At 40.6% G+C, this 19,935-nt stretch overlaps 1 protein-coding gene across 1 annotated transcript; it reads left to right on the top strand.

Annotated features, from left to right (window-relative positions):
* Window positions 1-1,050: 1,050 nt before the first annotated feature.
* Window positions 1,051-18,879, top strand: LOC134627800 (receptor tyrosine-protein kinase erbB-3-like). The gene is made up of 16 exons (XM_063474189.1): window positions 1,051-1,725; window positions 7,767-7,924; window positions 9,564-9,750; window positions 10,153-10,278; window positions 11,602-11,667; window positions 11,905-12,023; window positions 12,136-12,277; window positions 12,480-12,593; window positions 12,689-12,812; window positions 12,912-12,985; window positions 13,124-13,214; window positions 14,236-14,447; window positions 14,541-14,673; window positions 17,734-17,827; window positions 17,997-18,151; window positions 18,240-18,879. The coding sequence occupies exons 1-15, from the start codon at window positions 1,638-1,640 to the stop codon at window positions 18,147-18,149; spliced, it is 1,881 nt and encodes a 626-aa protein (XP_063330259.1). The 5' UTR covers window positions 1,051-1,637; the 3' UTR covers window positions 18,150-18,151; window positions 18,240-18,879.
* Window positions 18,880-19,935: the final 1,056 nt, after the last annotated feature.

Genomic DNA, 19,935 nt, shown 5'->3' with positions numbered 1-19,935 from the left:
AGGCAGGGGGGGCGAAAGAGAGGTTATACATATGAAGAAAAAACAAACTTACATCAATCAGATTTATGCAATCAGTGTGTCAGTCTTTATCTTCCACTGAAGTTATTGTGTATGGCCGTGTGTGCGTGACATGAACTGGAGGTTCAGGCAGAGCCAGTTTCCACAGAGCTGTTCAGCTCGCTCATCCACTGTAACTGGTAGACGGTGTTTGCATGAAGATAAACAAGATGACAACAGATATGTTTTTCTTACAAAACCTCACATTAGTTTGGTTTAAACGTGCAGTTTGACTTACTCCGCTGTACCCAAACTATTCAAGAACTGCCTTTGTTATACAAGCAATTAACAAACTTTGAGAGGAGTCCCAAGTACAACTGTAAAATCACGCAGGAGCAATGATATGATGCAGCAATTTAAAAAAAAAAAAGCAATCGTACATTTTCAGACTTTCAGGAGGTCAAAGTCCTGTTATCAAGAAAACAGATGTAAGAAACATGCCATCAGATCATATGTGGAACATGCAAAGAAGCAGAGAAAAAACTGAAGAGGTCAATCTAAGTTTTTGTTGTTGTTTTCTGCAGCAAAGGACAGTAATGGGAGGGAGTGACTTGCACGCGCTGACTGTAATAATAAAGCTATTTACATGCGCAGGAAAACAAGACAGATAAATAAGGGCTGAATTTTACATGATGATTTAACGAATGATAAAAACAACAACACAGACTTGTTTGCCTGAATAATGTTGGGGAAATAACTCACTCAAAGTCTAGCTACATTTAATCATTTCACAAATTATGATAACAGCAGATACACGCACACACTATCAACAAAAAACGTTGTCTTCATGAAATATTCATCACATGTTGACAAACAGCAGGAAGAAAATGGCCCCGAACCAGTGCAGCCACGCAAACAGCAGTTTTTAATGCACTCACATGGCAGAAATGCATGGCACAGCTTTGCAATATCATCCTCCCACATAAGAGCTGGAAGGTGTTGTTTTTACTGATATAATATCTTACTCTTTGTGTTACTATTGTGGCACACTTTTGTTGCTATTTTATTGTCATTTAATTCACACCATTATCATTATTACTAAACTGTAGACAACAGAACTGTGGATCAATCGGCCTCACTTACAGAGAGGGAAACTGTTTTCTGAAGGCAGCACGCGTTTTTAACACGGTTTCCAACTGGACATAGGAGCAAAGGTGTGAACGCATTTTTCAAGTTGTTTTCGATGTTTCTACTGGCTTTTTTTTATGCTATTGTGTGTTGTGCGTTTGGCTCCCGCCCACAAAAATCAGTGCCAGAGGATAACAGCCGCTCCCGCTACTGATTGGCTCCGCGGTGCGCTCCAATCACTGCGATGTAGTGACTCTTCTCCACACAAACCCGAGCGGTCGACTAGTAAGGTTGTGACAAATGTAGAGAAAACACAAACAGGTTTTGTTTTGTTTTGTTTTTCTAACTGGATGTACTCCTTCTGTTCATGAGGACTAGAACAAGGTGAAGCAGAGGATTAAGAAAACGACAGCAACGAGGGGATTTGGGACGATACAAGGACACATTTCTTCTCTATAAATACGATGGTGATGTTTATTTGATTCGACGGCAGCCTGGAGATTTGAATAAGAATGAAGGTCCTTGTGAAGAAGGTGCAGCAGGTGCTCTACGTCCTGCTGCCGTGTGTACTCCAGCTCTGCTGCGCTCAGACTCAAGGAGGTGGGCATAAACACCCGCACACACATATTGACACACGTTTGTTTTTATCATTAGCCTGGGAGAGGAACGATGAATACAGTGGCGGTCCTAGGCTGTTTGGAGCCCTGGGCGAACACTCCCTGTGCCCCCCCCCCCCCCCCCCCCAAACAACTGCAAACGACTAACAAACAGCCATCATAATTCATCAGACAATGAGAATAGGGCAAATCAACAATTGACGCTGACTAATTAATATTGTGCTGAACACAGTCCAAAAGATTCAGTAAGCTACATCAGTGTCTACTGTTTACTATCAAAGCCAAGTGGCTCATAAACGTAAACAGAAGTTTTCACTATCCCTACTAATTAATGTTATCTTGTTGTATCCCTGTTGTGGCCAGTGCTATCCTCTATGTTGTTGCATGCTGGGGCAGCAGGTTGAGGGTCACGGATGCCAACAGACTAAATAAACTGATCCACAAGGCCAGTAATGTTGTGGGGATGGAGCTGGACTCCGTTAGGGTGGTGTCTGAGAGGCAGATGTTGTCCAAGATATGGATAATACCTCCCACCCATTCCATGATGTCCTAGCTACTCACAGGAGCACGCTCAGTGAGAGACTGAGTTTACCAAAAAGCACCACTGAATGACACAGGAAATCATTCCTGCCCGTGGCCACCTCCCTGTACAACTTCTCCATCTAATGCACTGTAAACACTGCAATAGTTACACCCTTTTTATACACGCTCTTTTCTACTCTGTAATATTCTTGTCAATTTTTTTGATATTTATTTATAATCACCGCTGTTAATCCTTGATATTTATAATTGAGTGATCTGTATATATTAGTGCTATTTCTTAAATGTGTAAAATCTGTAACCTAATGTATTTTTTGGAGTTTAGTCTGTTACTGTTACTATTTTTACAGTTTCCTCTTGGACCAACTGTAACCCACATAATTTCCTTAGGGATTAATAAAGTGTTCTGATTCTGATTCTGATTGTTTCAGGATACATGACCTGCTATTATCCAATGACACATCTGCTTACCTGTATCTTTTGCTCGTTTCTCCTCCTCTTCTTTTCTCTTTTTTCTAAACTGAGCACCTGATGGCTTTGAAGTTTTCTTGTCTTGTCTCCGATCTCAGGACTCTGGTCTTCTAAAGGTTCCTAGAGCCAGATCCCACGATCCCTCAAGATATTAGGCAGGCATGTCCTGTGGAGGTTTTTAAAACTAAGCTGAAGACACATTTGTTCACCCTATCTTACATGTCTTAATTCTATGGCTTTTAGTTTTTTATATTTTTACTGTTTATAACTTGTATTGTGTATTTTACCTGTATTGCTATGTATCGCTTTTATTTTATTTATCTTTTTAGTTTCAAACAGTTGTACAGCACTTTGTTTGAAAGCGCTTTATAAATAAAGTTATTATTATTATTATTATTATTATTATTATTATTAGTATTATCTTCCATTGGTTTGAATTTTGCACTCCAGTATGAACACCCATCCCCTAACCCAGAGCTTCCCAAAGTGTGGGGCCCGCCCCCTAGGGGGGGCGCAGAGCCATTGCAGGGAAAGAAAAAAAAAAGAATGCTTGGACCCTGCTAGCATAATGGACAGGTTTTTTGACGGGGCGCCCACACAAATGCAAAGCAGGAGATGAAGCATCGCCAAATATGTTTCCAAACCAACTTCATTCCAAGCCAAATACTAGAAAATATGGTGAAGCATATCTTCCCTTTGGCTTCACTTGCGCAAGTGCCAGGTCTCCCCTGCAGAATTGGTTTTCCCTTCTTCGGGAGCACACGCTGGGCTCTCCAAATCACGGACAAACAGTATCCCACATTCTTGATTTTTAGTTCACAAACACTTGTTGTAATGACTAACTACTCCTGACATTTTGGAGATGTTAGCTCTTTATACAGTAAAGTTACAGCGGGATACAAATAATATCAGGCTGATCCTGCCACGATTTGTTCCCCCTGTCTAAATCACGGACAAACAGTATCCCACAGTTGTTTATGTTTTTGAACCCATTTTGCACAGAGAGGCATTTTTTTTATTTGATAGCAATGTTGAATATTATTACACAGGAAAAAAACAACTACAAGTAAAATAATTACACCGTGACGCCTCTGCCTTTCTAAATGGAGGGACAGTAACTGCGTGTATATGTAAGCATGTAAAACCTGAAGATAGTCAGATTAACAGAAACCATATTTTGTCTCTATCTGCCATTCTGCAATTCATCTCATGTAAACAATAACGTGGCGCACAGCGTGACGTGAAAAAAGGCACATACCTTTGACGTTGCGTGACGAACTCTCATCCACACATAAACGCAAAAAAGGAGTTTTAAAAAATCTCAGTTTTTCGGTGATTCGAAACGCCGTTTACGTGTGGACGTGTGGAGCTGCGTTTTCAAAAATGCCCGTGTAGGTGTGGACGTAGCGTAAAAGAGTTCGTTTACTTTCTTGCTACCTGTAATTTATTGCAGTTTACTTGTATTTGATTAATCGTTTACTAAATGTTTGAGGTGTGAAATAAACCGCAATGGAATTTGAAAACAAAATATGGGTGTGTGTGGTTGGAGGACGTGTTTTTTTGTTTGTTTGTTTGTTTGTTTGTTTGGGGTTTTTTTTTGGGGGGGGGGGGGGGGGGTCTTGTGAAACAAAGGGGGGCCTAGCGAAAAAGGTTTGGGAACCACTGCTCTAACCCAAGGTTCACCACAACATAACCTAATAAATCTACACCTTAGTTCACGGATTTGCTTTGTCGAGGGTTTATTTCTGGGATTTCACACAACCCAGGATTCAAGTCATGAATACATAATGGGCTTGGATTTACAACATTATGATTGAAATGTGCTCTATTTGGAAGCAGCCGGCCCCCTCCCCTGTCGACAGGTTGTGTGAGACTTTAAATCATCAAACTGTAAATTATAAATTTTAAATTGTTATTGATCCGTTTACCCCTAGTCCTAAAGTGTATATTTATTTTCTTAATCTTCTTATATTTATTGTTTGTTTACTTGCACTGCTGCAACTGGGGCCTCGTTGTCTCGTCTCTCTATATACTGTACTGTATAAAGCGGAGATGACAATAAAGTTTACTTTGACTTCAGCACAGCAGCAAGCAGGCGCACCGAGGGCTCTCGCGCTCACTTGCAAATTATAAGTCTGTATCAAAAAGTCTGGTGTTTTCGTGTTTGTTGGTTTGTTTTTATTTTGTTTTATTTTGCGAGCTGGTTATCAGATGCCGCTCCAGCCAGCCAGAGCCCCTCTCCTCCCTGTGCCGCAAGCAGCAGGCGCACCTCGCAAACGGAGGGGGCTCTTACTCCCAGCAAATGGGTGATAGAAAACCGATCGGTGCACATCCCCAAAATGCGCTGGCATGATGTTTTTCTTTTCTTTTCTTTTCTTTTTTTTTTTTTTTTTGCCGATGCCCGTGATGCTGTCCCCACCACGATGTTGCCCTGGGCAACCGCCCATGTCGCCCTTATCAAAAACCGCTACTGTCTGTGGGTTTTTTTTTATAGTTTAAAAACGGCTCTTAAACTTGCAAGTTGATCTTTAAAATCAAGCCAGAAAGATGTGAACAGATGCATAGATATAGATATCCAAGTAACCAAGTAGCTGTGTGCAGGGGCGGATCTAGAAGGGTGGCATGGGGTGGCAAGTGCCACCCTAAAATGATCCCTTGCCACCCCAAGTGCCACCCCAGTTTTGCATATGACAGTGTTGTTTATTAAAATAAGATAGCATTAACAGTTTGAGCATAGTTATAGTCAATAGTGAATATAAATGCTAAAACTGAATATATTGCATAGTGTCCCCCCCCCCCCCCACCATTAACAAATGGTTCGGTCCATTGCAGGACCGGCCTTTTTCTTGTTTTCAGTAGCAAGCCATGTTTATGATTGTGCCAGAGCACATTTTGAACAGCACCATGGGAATTTCGGATTTTACACAGGTGGTTGGATGTTACACTCTGGAAATAGAATGAAGGTGAGTGTTATTAACCCTCTCTGGTCCACGGACACGCTGCACCTCCAAATCACATCACTGATTTAAGCTGACATAGCAACAAGCTGCAGCCACGCTGAGTCTCTATTTCAGCCCACATTGAAAGTTCGGACTTCAAAGTTTTTAAATTTTAATTACAGGCCAGTAAATCCAGAGTTATGATAATATATATAAGCCACGCTTTTTTCTAAATACTGACGTCACGTTTTTGTGTGTGTTTTAAGCGTTTTCTAAGGACAGCGCGAAAACAGTAAAGAAAGGAAAAAGAGCCACCTCTTTCCTATCGGTGGAAAAATGTACCATGTCGACCAATTAAAAAAAAGTCAACACGTGGGATTTGGTTGTTTAGGAAGAGGGAAAAGTTTTGGGAGTGACGGTAACGGCAGCGAGACAGAGCGAGCGAGTGAGAGAGAGAGAGAGAGAGAGAGTTTTTAGATGTGGGAGATTTGTGACATTTAGCGTGGAGTGTATACTTAGTGTGTTGTGTTGTCTTGTGTAGTTGTTCTGTTGTGTAGTTGTGTCAGTGAGGGCACTAGTGAGTGTCACTAAGGCACATTTGTAAACACTGTCACTAAGTAGAAAACCAGCGGAGTGATACACCTCCTGTTGTCAGGCCTGCAGGTTTATCCCTGTGCTCTTCTCCTCTGTCTTTTGGTGGACAAACTTTTTTTTTACTGGCACACATCATTTGTGGGGCATCTTATTGCAACACCTGATTGTTCTCTCATTTTAGTTTTAGTAATATTTTTAAATGGTTGTACAAAATGGAAAAAAACGGCAGGTGTATTGGCTGCATTTTTAGATAAATAGTTGTATCTGTTTACAAAATGTACAATTTATATTTGCATTTCAAGTTATAAAAATTTACTCAACATGTCTGTGGGTTTTTTACAGTAAAAAATACTACTAGAATTTTAAGTTCTTTGTGTGATTTCAGATCAGTAATACTAATGCAGTATGTCAGTGAAAAAACAACTAAATTCAGTTGAGCTGAAAAGAATGATGCCAAACAAGGCAAGGGGAAAAAATAAAATGAAACAATTTGAGGGTGAACTACAAACGTAAACTCAAAAGGAGTGAAAAATGACCGGTTGTATTTCAGACCTCAGTGGGTTAATCCAACAAATCATGAAAAATTAGGTTTAAATTTTTGTTCATGACAGTGCAGATTTCTGACATTTTGTGTAATTTAAGCAAGTAACAATGTGATTGTTTTCTAACAAAAAACAGCGTGAAACTTAAGTTAGACTTGTGTTTGTATATGAACCGTCCCATGTTGTGTACCTTTCTGGATTTTATAGTTATTGGGCTACATATTTATTTATTATACAGGCTATACAGTACATAGGATCAAAACTCACATGTTTTATGTAACTAAAATGTGTAATTATGTGGGCTACAGACAATAATTATAGACTATTTATATGAAAAATGTGTATACTTACTGCATTTGAATTATTTTAACCATATGTAACCACCTGCATATGTTTTTGGAAAAAAAAGGCTTTGATTTTGCCCCCCCATTTGATTTCTTTGCCACCCTCATGCCACCCTAAGAAAATTTCTCTAGATCCGCCCCTGGCTGTGTGGTGTCTGTTTGTCAAACTGAAGGCTTCCACTTTCTTTTCTGATAGTAGCCAGTTTGGTCTATCTGAAGGTAGTGGCACGCAGCACTGGCACTACTGTTTCATAAGTCAGTGTTTTGGGATTGTACCCTGTAACCAGATTGTAGACTGTAACCAGTGTTGAGGTCATTACCCAAGAAAAGTAATGTATCGAACAATTTCACCTGAAACTCATTGACACATACACACACCAGTTAGCTATGTAAACCTATAGGCTGCTGTGCTAACGTGAATGGAAAGTGCTTATTTTTAGTTCATCAATTAAACTGTTGAAACTGAACATGATAAGCAGTGTGCTGAAGGTTGTGGAAAATGGCCTGCTGTATACTGACGTGGATAGCCTTTTAAAAATCTGATGATTAATGAATTCACTTTTTTTTAAATCTAAGAACCTTTGCTTTTCGCAGTGACCGTTTGCGACGGCACCAAGAACCTTCTGAGCACGACTGGAAATTCAGAAATCATGTACAACTTGATGAAGACGAGGTACAATAACTGCGACATTGTGATGGGCAACCTCGAGATCACCATGATGGACCACACCAGAGACTTCAGCTTTCTGGAGGTGAGTTTGCAAACATTACGAAGAACAAACCAAGAGAGAGTTTGACTACTGTTCAAATCAAATCAAATCAAATCAAATCAAATCACTTTTATTGTCACATCACATGCGCAGGTACACTGGTACAGTACATGTGAGTGAAATTCTTGTGTGCGAGCTTCACAAGCAACAGAGTTGTGCAAAATACAATAATGTAAAACAAGCAAAATATAAAAATGGCTAATCTAAAAAGTAATAAATATATGTACAATATGTAAAGGTATATACATTACTGAATGTGTATACTAAATATGTTTTTCTACGTGTGTGTGTTTGAGTGTGTATATAGTATGTATATACATGTTTTACAAATGAAATAAAGTAAACAATAAAATAAGATATATAAGAGGTTGGTATGTGCAAAACAGTGGTATTTATATACAGTATGGAGTGCATAATGTTGAAGTTCCAGTAGTGAGGGTGAGGTGTCTATGAAGTGTTCAGCAGTCTGATGGCCTGATGGAAAAAGCTGTCTCTCAGTCTGCTGGTACGGGACCGGATGCTGCAGAACCTCCTTCCTGATGGTAGTAGTCTGAACAGTTTATGGCTGGGGTGACTGGAGTCCTTGATGATCCTCCCCGCTTTCCTCAGGCACCGCTTCCTGTAGATGTCTTGGAGGGAGGGAAGCTCACCTCCAATTATCCGTTCAGCACACCGCACTACTCTCTGGAGAGCTTTGCGGTTGTGAGCGGTGTTGCCGTACCAGGTGGTGATGCATCCAGTGAGGATGCTCTCAATGGCACAGCGATAGAAGGTCCTGAGGATGCGGGGGCTCATGCCGAATCTCTTCAGTCTCCTGAGAAAGAAGAGGCGCTGCTGCGCCTTCTTCACTGTTTTGTTTATGTGTACTGACCACGTAAGATCCTCAGCCAGATGTACACCAAGGAAGCGGAAGCTGCTCACTCTCTCCACAGCGGCGCCGTTGATGGTGATGGGGGTGTGTACTCCTCTGCACCTCCGGAAGTCCACTATCAACTCCTTTGTCTTTGCGACGTTGAGGGTGAGATGGTTGTCCTGACACCAGTGGGTCAGGGCGCTGACCTCCTCCCTGTAGGCCGTCTCATCACCGTTGGTAATAAGACCCACCACTGTAGTGTCGTCCGCAAACTTCACAATGATGTTGGAGTTTCTAGTGGCCGTGCAGTCGTAGGTGTAGAGTGAGTACAGGAGAGGGCTCAGTACACACCCCTGTGGAGCACCAGTGTTCAGTGTGATGGGGGATGAGGTGGTGCTGCCCAGTCTGACCGCTTGGCGTCTGTCAGACAGGAAGTTAAGGAACTTACTGTTATTCCTTTCACTGCAAATGTGTCACTGACAAGATGGGTAAGTATGTGAATCAACCATTTTCATTCGCCCAGGAGAACACAGAAAGTCAACACTTGTTGTGTTTGATCGCTCTCTGTAATGGATTTTGTCTCAAATCCAGAGTGAGCTCATTTATGCCCCCACTCCTTTTGTGCTAGTCATGCCACTGGAGTCACAGTGACTAATTCAGTAAGCAAACACGCCCCTGCTGATTTGTGACCCTGATAACAATTTGATTGAGCAGAAGAATTGACAAACTGCATTTTTCTCTTCCTTGTTCTTTTCTTTTGCCTTGCAGTCTATCAAGGAGGTGACAGGGTACATTCTTTTTGCTATCAATGAGTTCAGCCGCCTCCCACTGCACCACCTGCGCATCATCAGAGGCAGCACACTGTATGAGGACCAGTATGCCTTGGCTGTCATGGCCAACTATCAGAGGGATGGGGAGCATGGCCTTCAAGAACTGGGCCTGACTCACCTCACAGGTACACAGAGAGTCACTCATTTGATGTATAGCGTGTGTTTAACATGTGGGAGGCTGGATTGGAGCAGATAAGAGGTCAAGTTGGATGTGGCACTCTTACTGTTGGAGCTCCCACACCTACACAGTTGAGCCACACCTTTAGAATACCGGTTGTTGAAACGCAGCAGTGTGTGTGTGTTTGTGCCCGTGTGTGTGCTTGTGTGTATAGGAGTGATGTGAAGTCCCTGGAATGTACCATGTGCTCAACCGCTCAACTGCCAGTGTAACATGAACTCCAGCACATGATACGTTTGCTGTGTAGTAAACAGAGAATGGCAGAGTTTGATAGGATGAGTCACAGGCCTGTTCGGGCTTGCTTTCCTAATTGTACTGCCCCATTTACACCTATGTGTACCTTCTACAGAGATCCTCAGGGGAGGAGTGAAGATCATCCAGAATAAGTATCTGAGCTACGCCCCGCAGGTGAACTGGCTGGACATAGTGAAGGATGGAACAGCCCAAATTATGATAGAGGACAATGGGCCGGAAAGTGAGTGCACAGGGTTGTAACTACACACATAGATGTATCTGCGTCTTGTTTTTAGGAGCCAGAAGTGAATCCGTTTGAGCCCACAGGTTGGAATCTTAAGCTAATACTAGCAAGCTTAATGTTAATGTGCATCCATAGACTGATGCATTGCATCACCCAGACATAAATACCTGCTAATTGTACTAACATGCAAATAAAATAGTAGAATTTCACTCCACAAATTGATGCAATTAACCACACAGAAACCACCCAAAAAAAAAACCTAAAGGTGACACCTAGCTGACACGTGGTGGTCTAGAAGCCCCTGATCTCAAACTGCAAAGCCTTAAAACAATTTAAACACATGAGTCATTTTTAAAAAACCCCACAAAAGGCCAAATTAGTTCTAAAGACAGAAACCATTTTTTGTTTAAGTCTGTAAACATGTTTGCGCTGGCGAAACATTTTAATTTGAACGTCTTATTGGGGTTAACTGGCACTTGGCTTCACCCTCAACTGGCCATTAGAGGAACTGCAGGCTTCATTTTTCAGTGCTGCAAGTTGCATCTTGTAACTTGTGAGTAGGGATGCACCGATACCGATACTGGTATCGGGGCCGATACTGTAAAATGTGTGTGTACTCATACTCGTAAAAGTTAACTGATACCATGAACCGATACTAACTTATTTCATTAATCAGAGGGTGGCTTGTCATTTCTGTTGTAGTTTTTTAGATTGGCCACTAGGGGGACATCCCGCGCTAAACAGGCACAGGGTTAGGCGAGTGAGACTGGCGGCTTTTGTTTGCTTGTTTACAATATGGACACTCTGCAATAATTTAAAAGTTTATTTTATTCTCAAACCTAATTTGTATTTATTTTATTCCAAACAGAAGTGTTTATTTATTATTCTGAAAGCTCGAGACAGTGCCAATAGTTCAGTGATATTTTGTTAAATTACAATGTGGAGACTGCAATAATTTAACAGAAGTGCTTATTTTTCACTTGAAATTTTTTTGTGGTCATTTTTATTAAGATTTTATTTTTTATCGGCAGATAATAAAATGAAACCTGTCTTCCAATTCATTGCATTTGTGTGTGTGTGTGTGGTAGAAGTATCTGTTTTTGTACTCTGTATCGGCAAGTACTCAGATCCAAGCATCGGTATCGTATCGGTTTGAAAAAATTGGTATCGTTGCATCCCTACTTGTGAGGTTTCATTTTTTGCTTCTGCTGAACTTTGGATTGAAAACAAAAACAAAATCTGAACTTTTCCTTTAATTTAAGTCTTTTGTTCTGGTTTTGCTTTAAAATGCGGAAACTAATAAGAAAGTTTTTATCTCAGAGCCTTGTCACAAAGCCTGTGGAGACGTGCCATGCTGGGGTCCAGGAAATGACACATGCCAGATCTGTGAGTGATATCAAACACCATTATCTTTAATGTCTTTATTTTCCACGCACTGGTTACCTTGTGATGCCTTTGAGATGTCTCACACATGTGTCATGGCTGCTGCCAGAGTTGTTCATTTACATCTTTTATTGCACATTGTTAATAATATACGTAACTTCAAAGTTAAAAGTTTAATATGCATCTACGGTACAGTTTTAGTTTCACGCCAGGTTTTTACAAGCGTCGACTCTCTTACAGTGACAAAGACCGTGTGCGCCCCTCAGTGTAGTGGCCGCTGCTTTGGTAGAAACCCGAGCGAGTGCTGCCACGTTGAGTGTGCTGGAGGTTGCACTGGGCCTAAGGATACAGACTGCTTTGTGAGTCCAAATCTTCCACAGGCTTTAATGATAAGATATTTTCACATGTTGCAGTACAGAAAATGCAGATGTAAAAATGAAATGTTCCTCTGTTATAAAATGCATTTTGCAGGCCTGCAGGAACTTCAACAACTCGGGCTCCTGCGTGCCTCAGTGCCCACAGACTATGATCTACAACAGGCTTACATACAGAATGGAGCCCAACCCCAATGCCAAGTACCAGTACGGCTCTATTTGTGTGACCCAATGCCCCAGTGAGTCCCACACATGACAATATTCACATAAACTCAGAATTTATACATAGTTTCTTCCTATAAGAGTGCTGTTTTTATATATTTTTAATCATTGTTATGACTGCGCTGTTCAGCTTTCTTCACAGTGTTTACTGAAGGCTTAACGCAGTTGCTGACAATCATTTATGCATTTATTCTCATGTGTTTTCTGTTTTTGTAGTAGAAAACTTTGTGGTGGATGGCAGTTCATGTGTGAGCAACTGCCCATCTGATAAAATGGAAGTGGAGAAAAATGATGTGAAAACATGTGAGCCCTGCAAAGGCCTCTGCCCTAAAGGTATTTCATGCAGATCGAACTCAAGCTCTCTGTACAGATACCTTACAGCTTTACTGTTATTAACTGTTTCCTTCTCATCTTTTTTTATTTCCCAGTTTGCCATGGCACAAGCTGGACTGATTCAAACAGCGAAACGGTCGATGCTCGCAACATAGAAAGTTTCATAAACTGCACTAAGATCCAGGGAAGTCTTAACTTCCTGGTGACGGGAATAGAAGGGTAACAAATACTTTCATAAAACGCAGCAAATATTTAAATTTTAATATTTGACGTTTTTGCAACATGCTTTGTCCTTTTACTTATTTCATTTTTGCTCAGTGATGCCTACAACAACGTACCACCCCTTGATCCAGAAAAACTGAAAATCTTCAACACGGTGGAGGAGATTACAGGTGTGTGTATGTGTGTTTGTGGAGAGAGTTGTGCTTTTTTTTTTAGACTGTCACTTAGACTGCTTTTATCTTTTTATGTTATTTAATGCCATTTGCAGTCTGGTTAAGGCTTCTGAAAAACAATCTCTCTGTTTTCAGACTTCCTCAATATCCAGTCGTGGCCTGCAAGCATGTCTGACCTGTCAGTCTTCTCCAACCTCCAAACAATTCAGGGAAGAAAACTTTACAAGTGAGAAACTGTTTTTTTGTTTTTGTCTTTTCTGCGTTGTTATGCAGACAGAGTATTTGCTGGAATATAAATGTCATTTTGTTTTTTATTTTCTTTGTTATTTCTAATTTCTATCCTATCTTGTTATCCTGTTTAGAGGAGTGATTAGTAAAAGGTACAGTAAAGATTTCACATGCTCACATCTCTCTATCTCCTCTTAGAGCCTACAAATGTTCTGTCCGAATCAGTGGTGTTGGTATTTTTCAGTATGATTTTTTCAGGGATAATTTAGCACTGGGATTGTTTGGTTAAGCTGGGAGAGGCAGCATGTTTTTGACATCAATTTGACAAAGAAAAAGCTCTTTTCAGGCTGGTCTCAAGCTTCAGTAAATGAGAGGAAAGCAAGATGGGGTACATCAGAGTACTTTTACCTGGGTTTAAATCCCATCTGAAACCAAAAGCACTAAAGCATTAAAAACAAACCGCCTTCTCAGCTTTAATGAGTTCACATATAACTAAAGAATTTACCAAAGTAGATTCTACAAAATTGATACTGCAGTATCAGTTTTGTTGTAGTATTTCCATGCACCATAGTACATGATGCATGAAAATACTGAAGATTAAACATGAATATGTTTGTTGGCTGTTTGTCTTTGTAAGTACATGGGGTATGCAATTTGAAAAACATGACATTCAGACACTGTATCACTGAATTCATATTGTGTCTAAAAGGTATCAAAATGAATAGATGGTGAAAAAAACACACTGTGAAAGATTATATTACATCATTAAATGTGATCAGTAAGAACAACAAGAAACACAAAGTGGCACACTGCTGGATTTTGTGCAAATACAACTAAAGTGCATGCTTAATTATGTTTGTAAACCTTAAAAAATAATGTCTGACATCATGTTCTTGAAAATTGCTAAACCTAAAAGAAATATGGCTTTCAATATTCACTTTGATTTTGTAGTATTTTAAACAAAATTGGAACATTTTCATCCACTTTCTGACCTTTATTTACTTCCTGCTGTTCTACAGGAGCTATGCACTCCTGGTGGTTAAGATCAATTCTCTGACCTCGCTGGGGTTGCGCTCACTGCAAAACATAAATAATGGTGCCGTGTACATTAAAGGAAACAAGAATCTCTGCTATCATGATACTGTCAACTGGACACAGCTTTTAGGCTCCCGTCCACAGAAACGTTCAAGGCTCTTAGCCATCACCAACAACCAAAAGAAGGATGAATGTGGTGAGTGGGGGCGGACCATTTAAAACTTGCAAGATGTGATTGTGAACAATGGCTGTGCTCATAACATCGTTTCTGTTTTGGTTGTGTCCTTAGTTAAAGGAAAGCATGTGTGTCACCCGCTGTGCTCCTCTGATGGCTGCTGGGGTCCGGGCCCAGACCAGTGTGTCAGCTGTAAGAAATACAGCAGGGGAGGAACCTGTGTACCAGACTGCATGTTCTTAACTGGGTCAGTATTCACAAAATGACGTATAAAGTGATTATTAATATAAAGCTTTGACGGTGTAACATGTATGCAGGTTGATAGAGAGTGAATGACAAGAAAGAGTGGTATTAAAGAAACAATCAGTGATTTAGAGAATTGATATTTTCTGATAGTTTCAAAAAGAATTTACATTTTAAAGCACAAATACTCACACCCTGTTTGAAGTGCCACATTGCTGGATTATGTGCAAATACAGATAAAGTACATGCTTAATCGTATCCACGGTGCTCTCTGTGCACAAATCAGCAGGGGAGACAAATCGAGTAACTGATTCAAATGCATTGCCGCCCACTTCTAGTGGGTTAGAGCAATGTTCCCTCTAAACTGCGCGCGTGCGCAATTGCGCACTGCTGGCATGGTCTCTGCGCACAGAAAATCTGCGTTTCGCACAAAAAAAAATCTAACCTGAATTGAAATTAAAATTAATAGTTTAACAATTCTGTTTTGCAGAGTTAGTCAGTAAGTGACTGGCTGCTCCCGTATGGGATTAGAACGATGCCACCTTATCCCATAGTCCAGCCAATAACGCGATTCACATTCATATATACGCAGCTAATCAACGTCGTTGACAGGCTATGACAGCGTCCTTATGTGCCGACACCGGTGCTTTAGCTAGCAAAGCAGCTGATGAGGAGTGAAGCCATGTTAATGACAACTAGTGATGGGATTTCCGGCTCTTTCGGCTCCGAACCGGCTCTTCAGGTTGTTTTGTTGCTTTAATTAATTTATTATTAACAATAGTATAAAATTATGCACAGAAGGAATTACTAATGTAAAAAAAAAGTGGTTTTATTTATATATGTTTATATATAAATATATGTGGTGGCCCCTAGAGACAAAACACGTACAAATTCCAAAACACATTCCTAGCGTTAACTGAACTTCCAAAACAGAGCTACCTAGATCACTTAAATTACACAATTGAAAGCATATGTGTATTGTTTGTGTATTTATACACAAGCACTCATATATATTCAAATAATAAAAAAAAAATATGTTCATTTACCTGTTACTACCACACACCAAATCTGGTCGTTGGTAATTGCTGGCTTGTGTAGCCACTAGGTAACAAAAGCTCAACACTGCCCCTAGCATCCTGGAGCACTTCTGTTGTGTTTTGTACGTGTTTTGGAGTTTGTACGTGTTTTGGAGTTTATACGTGCTTTGTCTGTAGGGGCCACCGTAAATATACTTTTATTTATTCACTCCACATAAAATGTAATGAATAAATCATATAATACAAAAACCAACTAGTCACAGTTCAACTTTTAACTATTTAAATTTTCAGCTTTTTCCTTTTAAACAAATTTAACAGGAAACAACACAAAACACTGCAAACCACAACACAATTAAATATAAATTAAAATGTGAAAACAAACAGAAGATGCACATTCTCTGTCATATGGGCCTGCATGAATAAACTTTCTGAATCCTTTATCATCCGCAACTGAAAATAGTTGTGGATGATTACTATACCTTTCTAATGTGACGTTGTTGCCCCTGGCTCTCTTTCTCTGTCTCTCCCTCCCGCTCTGTTCCTGTGCTACTGCGAGTGTAACTACCGCCCCTCCCCCCTCTTCCCAGCGCAAAGCACAAGGCTCGCATGCGGAGTGAAGGGAAAAAAAGAGCGAGAGAGAGGGTGAGAGAAAGAAAACAAAACAAAACACCCACGGCTCGTGATAAGGATCCGGCTCTAAGAGCCATTTCGTTGGCGACCGACACATCACTAATGACAACGTGTACAACAATTGGAGATGTGAGCAGGACAGACGGAACTATTGACGGGAAAAGTGTGGACTTTATACCAGTTTTTAAATTGTGTTGATAGGCCACGTAAAACCAGAGTTATGATAAAAATATATGCAATGTTTGGTTTTCTTCCTGAATACTAGCGTTGTTTATATTTACTGCAGGAAGAAACGGTAAAAACGGCGTTTTATAAGGAAAACGCTCGAAAGCGCTCTCTACCTGTGAGCAAAAACAACACCAGAAAAAACCCCACCCTTTCCTATTGGTCAAAAAATTACCATGTCGACCAATCAAAAAATGATATGGCAACATGGTATTTAGTTGTTTAGGAAGGGGGGGAGTTTTAGGAGTGAAGGCGGTGTTTTGAGACATAAGAGATTTGCAACGTTTATCGCAAATCTTGTGTAGTTAGTGTGTAGTGTAGTCAATAGTTTTGTTGTGTGTGTCAGAACAATGAGGCGACTACTGAGTGCTACAGGTGTTACAGGAGTGATACATCTCCCGTTGTCTCATAGTGGACAGAAATTATTTTTCGGAGTGGCACAAATAATTTGTGTGGCATCAAATTTGATGCAGAACAGCTGATTGTTCTGTAAATAGTTTGAAATGTTTGTTTAAAAAAACGCCTTGGCTGCATTTTTAGGTAAACAGCTGCAAAAAACTTGTTTGCATAACAGTTACTTTTTTGAAGAAGTAACTATATAATTAATTGCCCAACATTGGTCATTATATACTGTATTTTGCAGACAGAGAGCTACAGACTCTCTCCCAGACCACAGACTCATAATACAAGTCAGAGCTTTATTTAAAAAAAAAAGAAAAAGAAAGTGGTGTTTTCAAAATTGGAGTTCAAGTTATTTTTACCTCCAATAGCATTAACATACTACACAGGTCATGAACAAGATTTTTTAAAATTTTCATTGTAAGTGGGCTAAAGCAGTTAATTAAAAGTAGTCTAACATAAATGTAAATGTTGTAATTTGATTATTTTAATAAACCATGTAACTTGGATGGATTCGATGCTGGTGTGACCACAGTACACGCTTCTGCTGTTGCTCACAGTGGTCCAAGGGCCCGCTCAGGGAGTTTGTGCGTTCGCTCAGACACATGAAAAATTAGAGGGAACATTGGTTATAAGTGAAGACTAAGAGGGATTACTTTGTATAGGTCTATACATTGTTAAGGAAAATCCTGAGCATTGGCCCTAAGATGTGACTAATGTCTGCTGTAAGTTTTTGAACTTGAATAGAAACTGGGTTTATGCCTCGATTGCAGGAAGCAGAGGGAGTTTGCTACTAAGTCAGGGGAGTGTCTGCCCTGTCACCCTGAGTGTAAGGTCCAGGAGGGGAAGGAGACGTGCACAGGCCCGGTATGTTTGACTTAAAACTTCTAGAAGGAAAAAAAAACAAAAGAACTGGCATAGGGCTTCTGCTGCCACCTAGCGGCCTTACAAAAAATGGCTGTACACCATAATGCCACTGTCCTCCAACTCTTGCAAAAACCTTTCTGCTTTTATTCACCCTTTTTTTTGTCTGCAGGGAGCAAATAAATGTCTAGCTTGTGCCAGCCTGAAGGATGGCCCACACTGTGTCTCCATGTGTCCTGAGGGTGTTATGGGGCAGGAGGGAACCATCTTTAAATATCCAGACAAGCGGGGCCACTGTAAACCTTGCCACAACAACTGTATCTAGAGGTAAGTACAAGTGGAATGATGTAGTTAGACACACACAATTTGCTTCTTCAAACTGAACTGAACTTTAAACTGTATGTTGATGTTGTAGTTTGCAGAAATTCACAAACCACCAACTTTCCGAACAGCAGACAGGATTGCGGCGTCGCCACTGATACCAGCAGAATCCGCAGACTTCTGTCAATGAAACAATTCCTTTGTGCCACACATGGGTACTGCTGCCATTCATACACCAGTCATAGCGCAACACACTGTGCATCCGCCCTACCAACTCATCAGCACAAATCCAGCATCTGTCGTAACCATGAGTTAGATCCTTTGGTTTTTGTGGCCTTATATTCTGATTGCTTTCCTCTCACCGAGTTTGGTTTCATATTTACCAGTAAAGAATGATTTATTCCTTTCGCACCACAGCTCACTATGGTAAGGCAAAGATTTCGTCGTATAATGTGTTCTTTTGATTTTTGCCCGTATACTTGATTCATATTTGGTGGTAGATTTCTTCAGTTCTCTTTGGGGTTTAAAGAAACTTTGATGTAGACTGTGTCTGTGAAACAATCAGTGCAGAGAAAAAAAAGATTCTGATGATTCATTCTGTACCGTTATAGTTACACAAGTAGACTTTAAAAAAATGTTGAAGACCATGTTTCAATGCTGAATGCATGGAGACATCTGTATGTGATGTAAGAAACCAAAATCCTGCTGTATTACGAATAAACCCATTTTCTGAATGATCTGTCTCATCAGCTGGGAGCGGGAACTGATAGGCTTCATTGCCACATACGTACAGCTTCTTCATCTTCTTTTGGCTGATTTCACAGCGGCTCATCTGCCTCCATTTCAGCCTGGCATTTTCCTTTGTCACACCAGCTCTTCTCCACATCCATGAATCTTTGCTGTCTTTGTTTTGCTGTCATCCTCTCCCCCTTCCTCTTCACCCTCTACACCACAGCCTTCAGCCACTGCACAGAGACCTGCCATCTTCAGAAGTTTTCTGATGACTCTACAGTGGTTGGATGCATCAGCAGGGATGATGAGACAGAGTACCGGGCTGTGGTCGACTCCTTTGTCACGTGGTGTGAGCAGAATCATCTTCAGCTCAACGTGGCAAAGACCAAGGAACTGATCGTGGACTTCAGGAAGACCAGGACTGGGCTAAAAACATAACAGCACTTTACAGGAAGGGCCAGAGTTGCCTCTATCTTTTGAGGCGACTGAGGTCCTTCAACATCTGCCGGACAATGCTAAAGATTTTCTATGAGTCTGTTGTGTGTTGCATGATGGGGCAGCAGGCTGAGGGTCGCAGATGCCAACAGACTCAATAAACTGATCCGTAAGGCCAGTAATGTTGTGGGGATGAAGCTGGACTCCCTTAAGGTGGTGTCGGAGAGGTGGATGTTGTCCAAAATAAAGACAATGTCAGATAATACCTCCCACCCACTCCATGACATGCTGATCAGTCACAGGAGCACATTCAGTGAGAGACTGAGAGTACCAAAAAGCACCACTGAATGACACAGGAAATCATTCCTGCCTGTGGCCACCTCCCTGTACAACTCATCCACTTAACACACTGTTTACTGCAATAGCTACACCCATTTTGCACGCGCTCTTTTTTTTATTCAGCTATTTATCAATAAGTGACTTATATGTATATATATATATATATATGTATGTATATATATGCATGTATATATTGTATATATTGTGTCTATTTCTTACTTAGTGTATTGTCTGTCTTTGTTACTATTTATACTGGAGCACTGAAACCAAAATAATTTGCCGTA

This window comes from Pelmatolapia mariae, linkage group LG5 (genome assembly GCF_036321145.2).
Source record: "Pelmatolapia mariae isolate MD_Pm_ZW linkage group LG5, Pm_UMD_F_2, whole genome shotgun sequence".
Lineage (NCBI taxonomy): Eukaryota > Metazoa > Chordata > Actinopteri > Cichliformes > Cichlidae > Pelmatolapia > Pelmatolapia mariae.
This window is presented reverse-complemented; position numbering and strand designations above follow the sequence as displayed.

Excerpts from the sequence above, each read along its gene's own strand:
- LOC134627800 (XM_063474189.1), top strand. The coding sequence starts at position 1,638 with ATGAAGGTCCTTGTGAAGAAGGTGCAGCAGGTGCTCTACGTCCTGCTG. Across the intron at positions 12,594-12,688 it reads CAAAGGCCTCTGCCCTAAAG|TTTGCCATGGCACAAGCTGG; the intron begins GTATTTCATGCA and ends TTTATTTCCCAG. Across the intron at positions 13,215-14,235 it reads CAGGGAAGAAAACTTTACAA|GAGCTATGCACTCCTGGTGG; the intron begins GTGAGAAACTGT and ends GCTGTTCTACAG.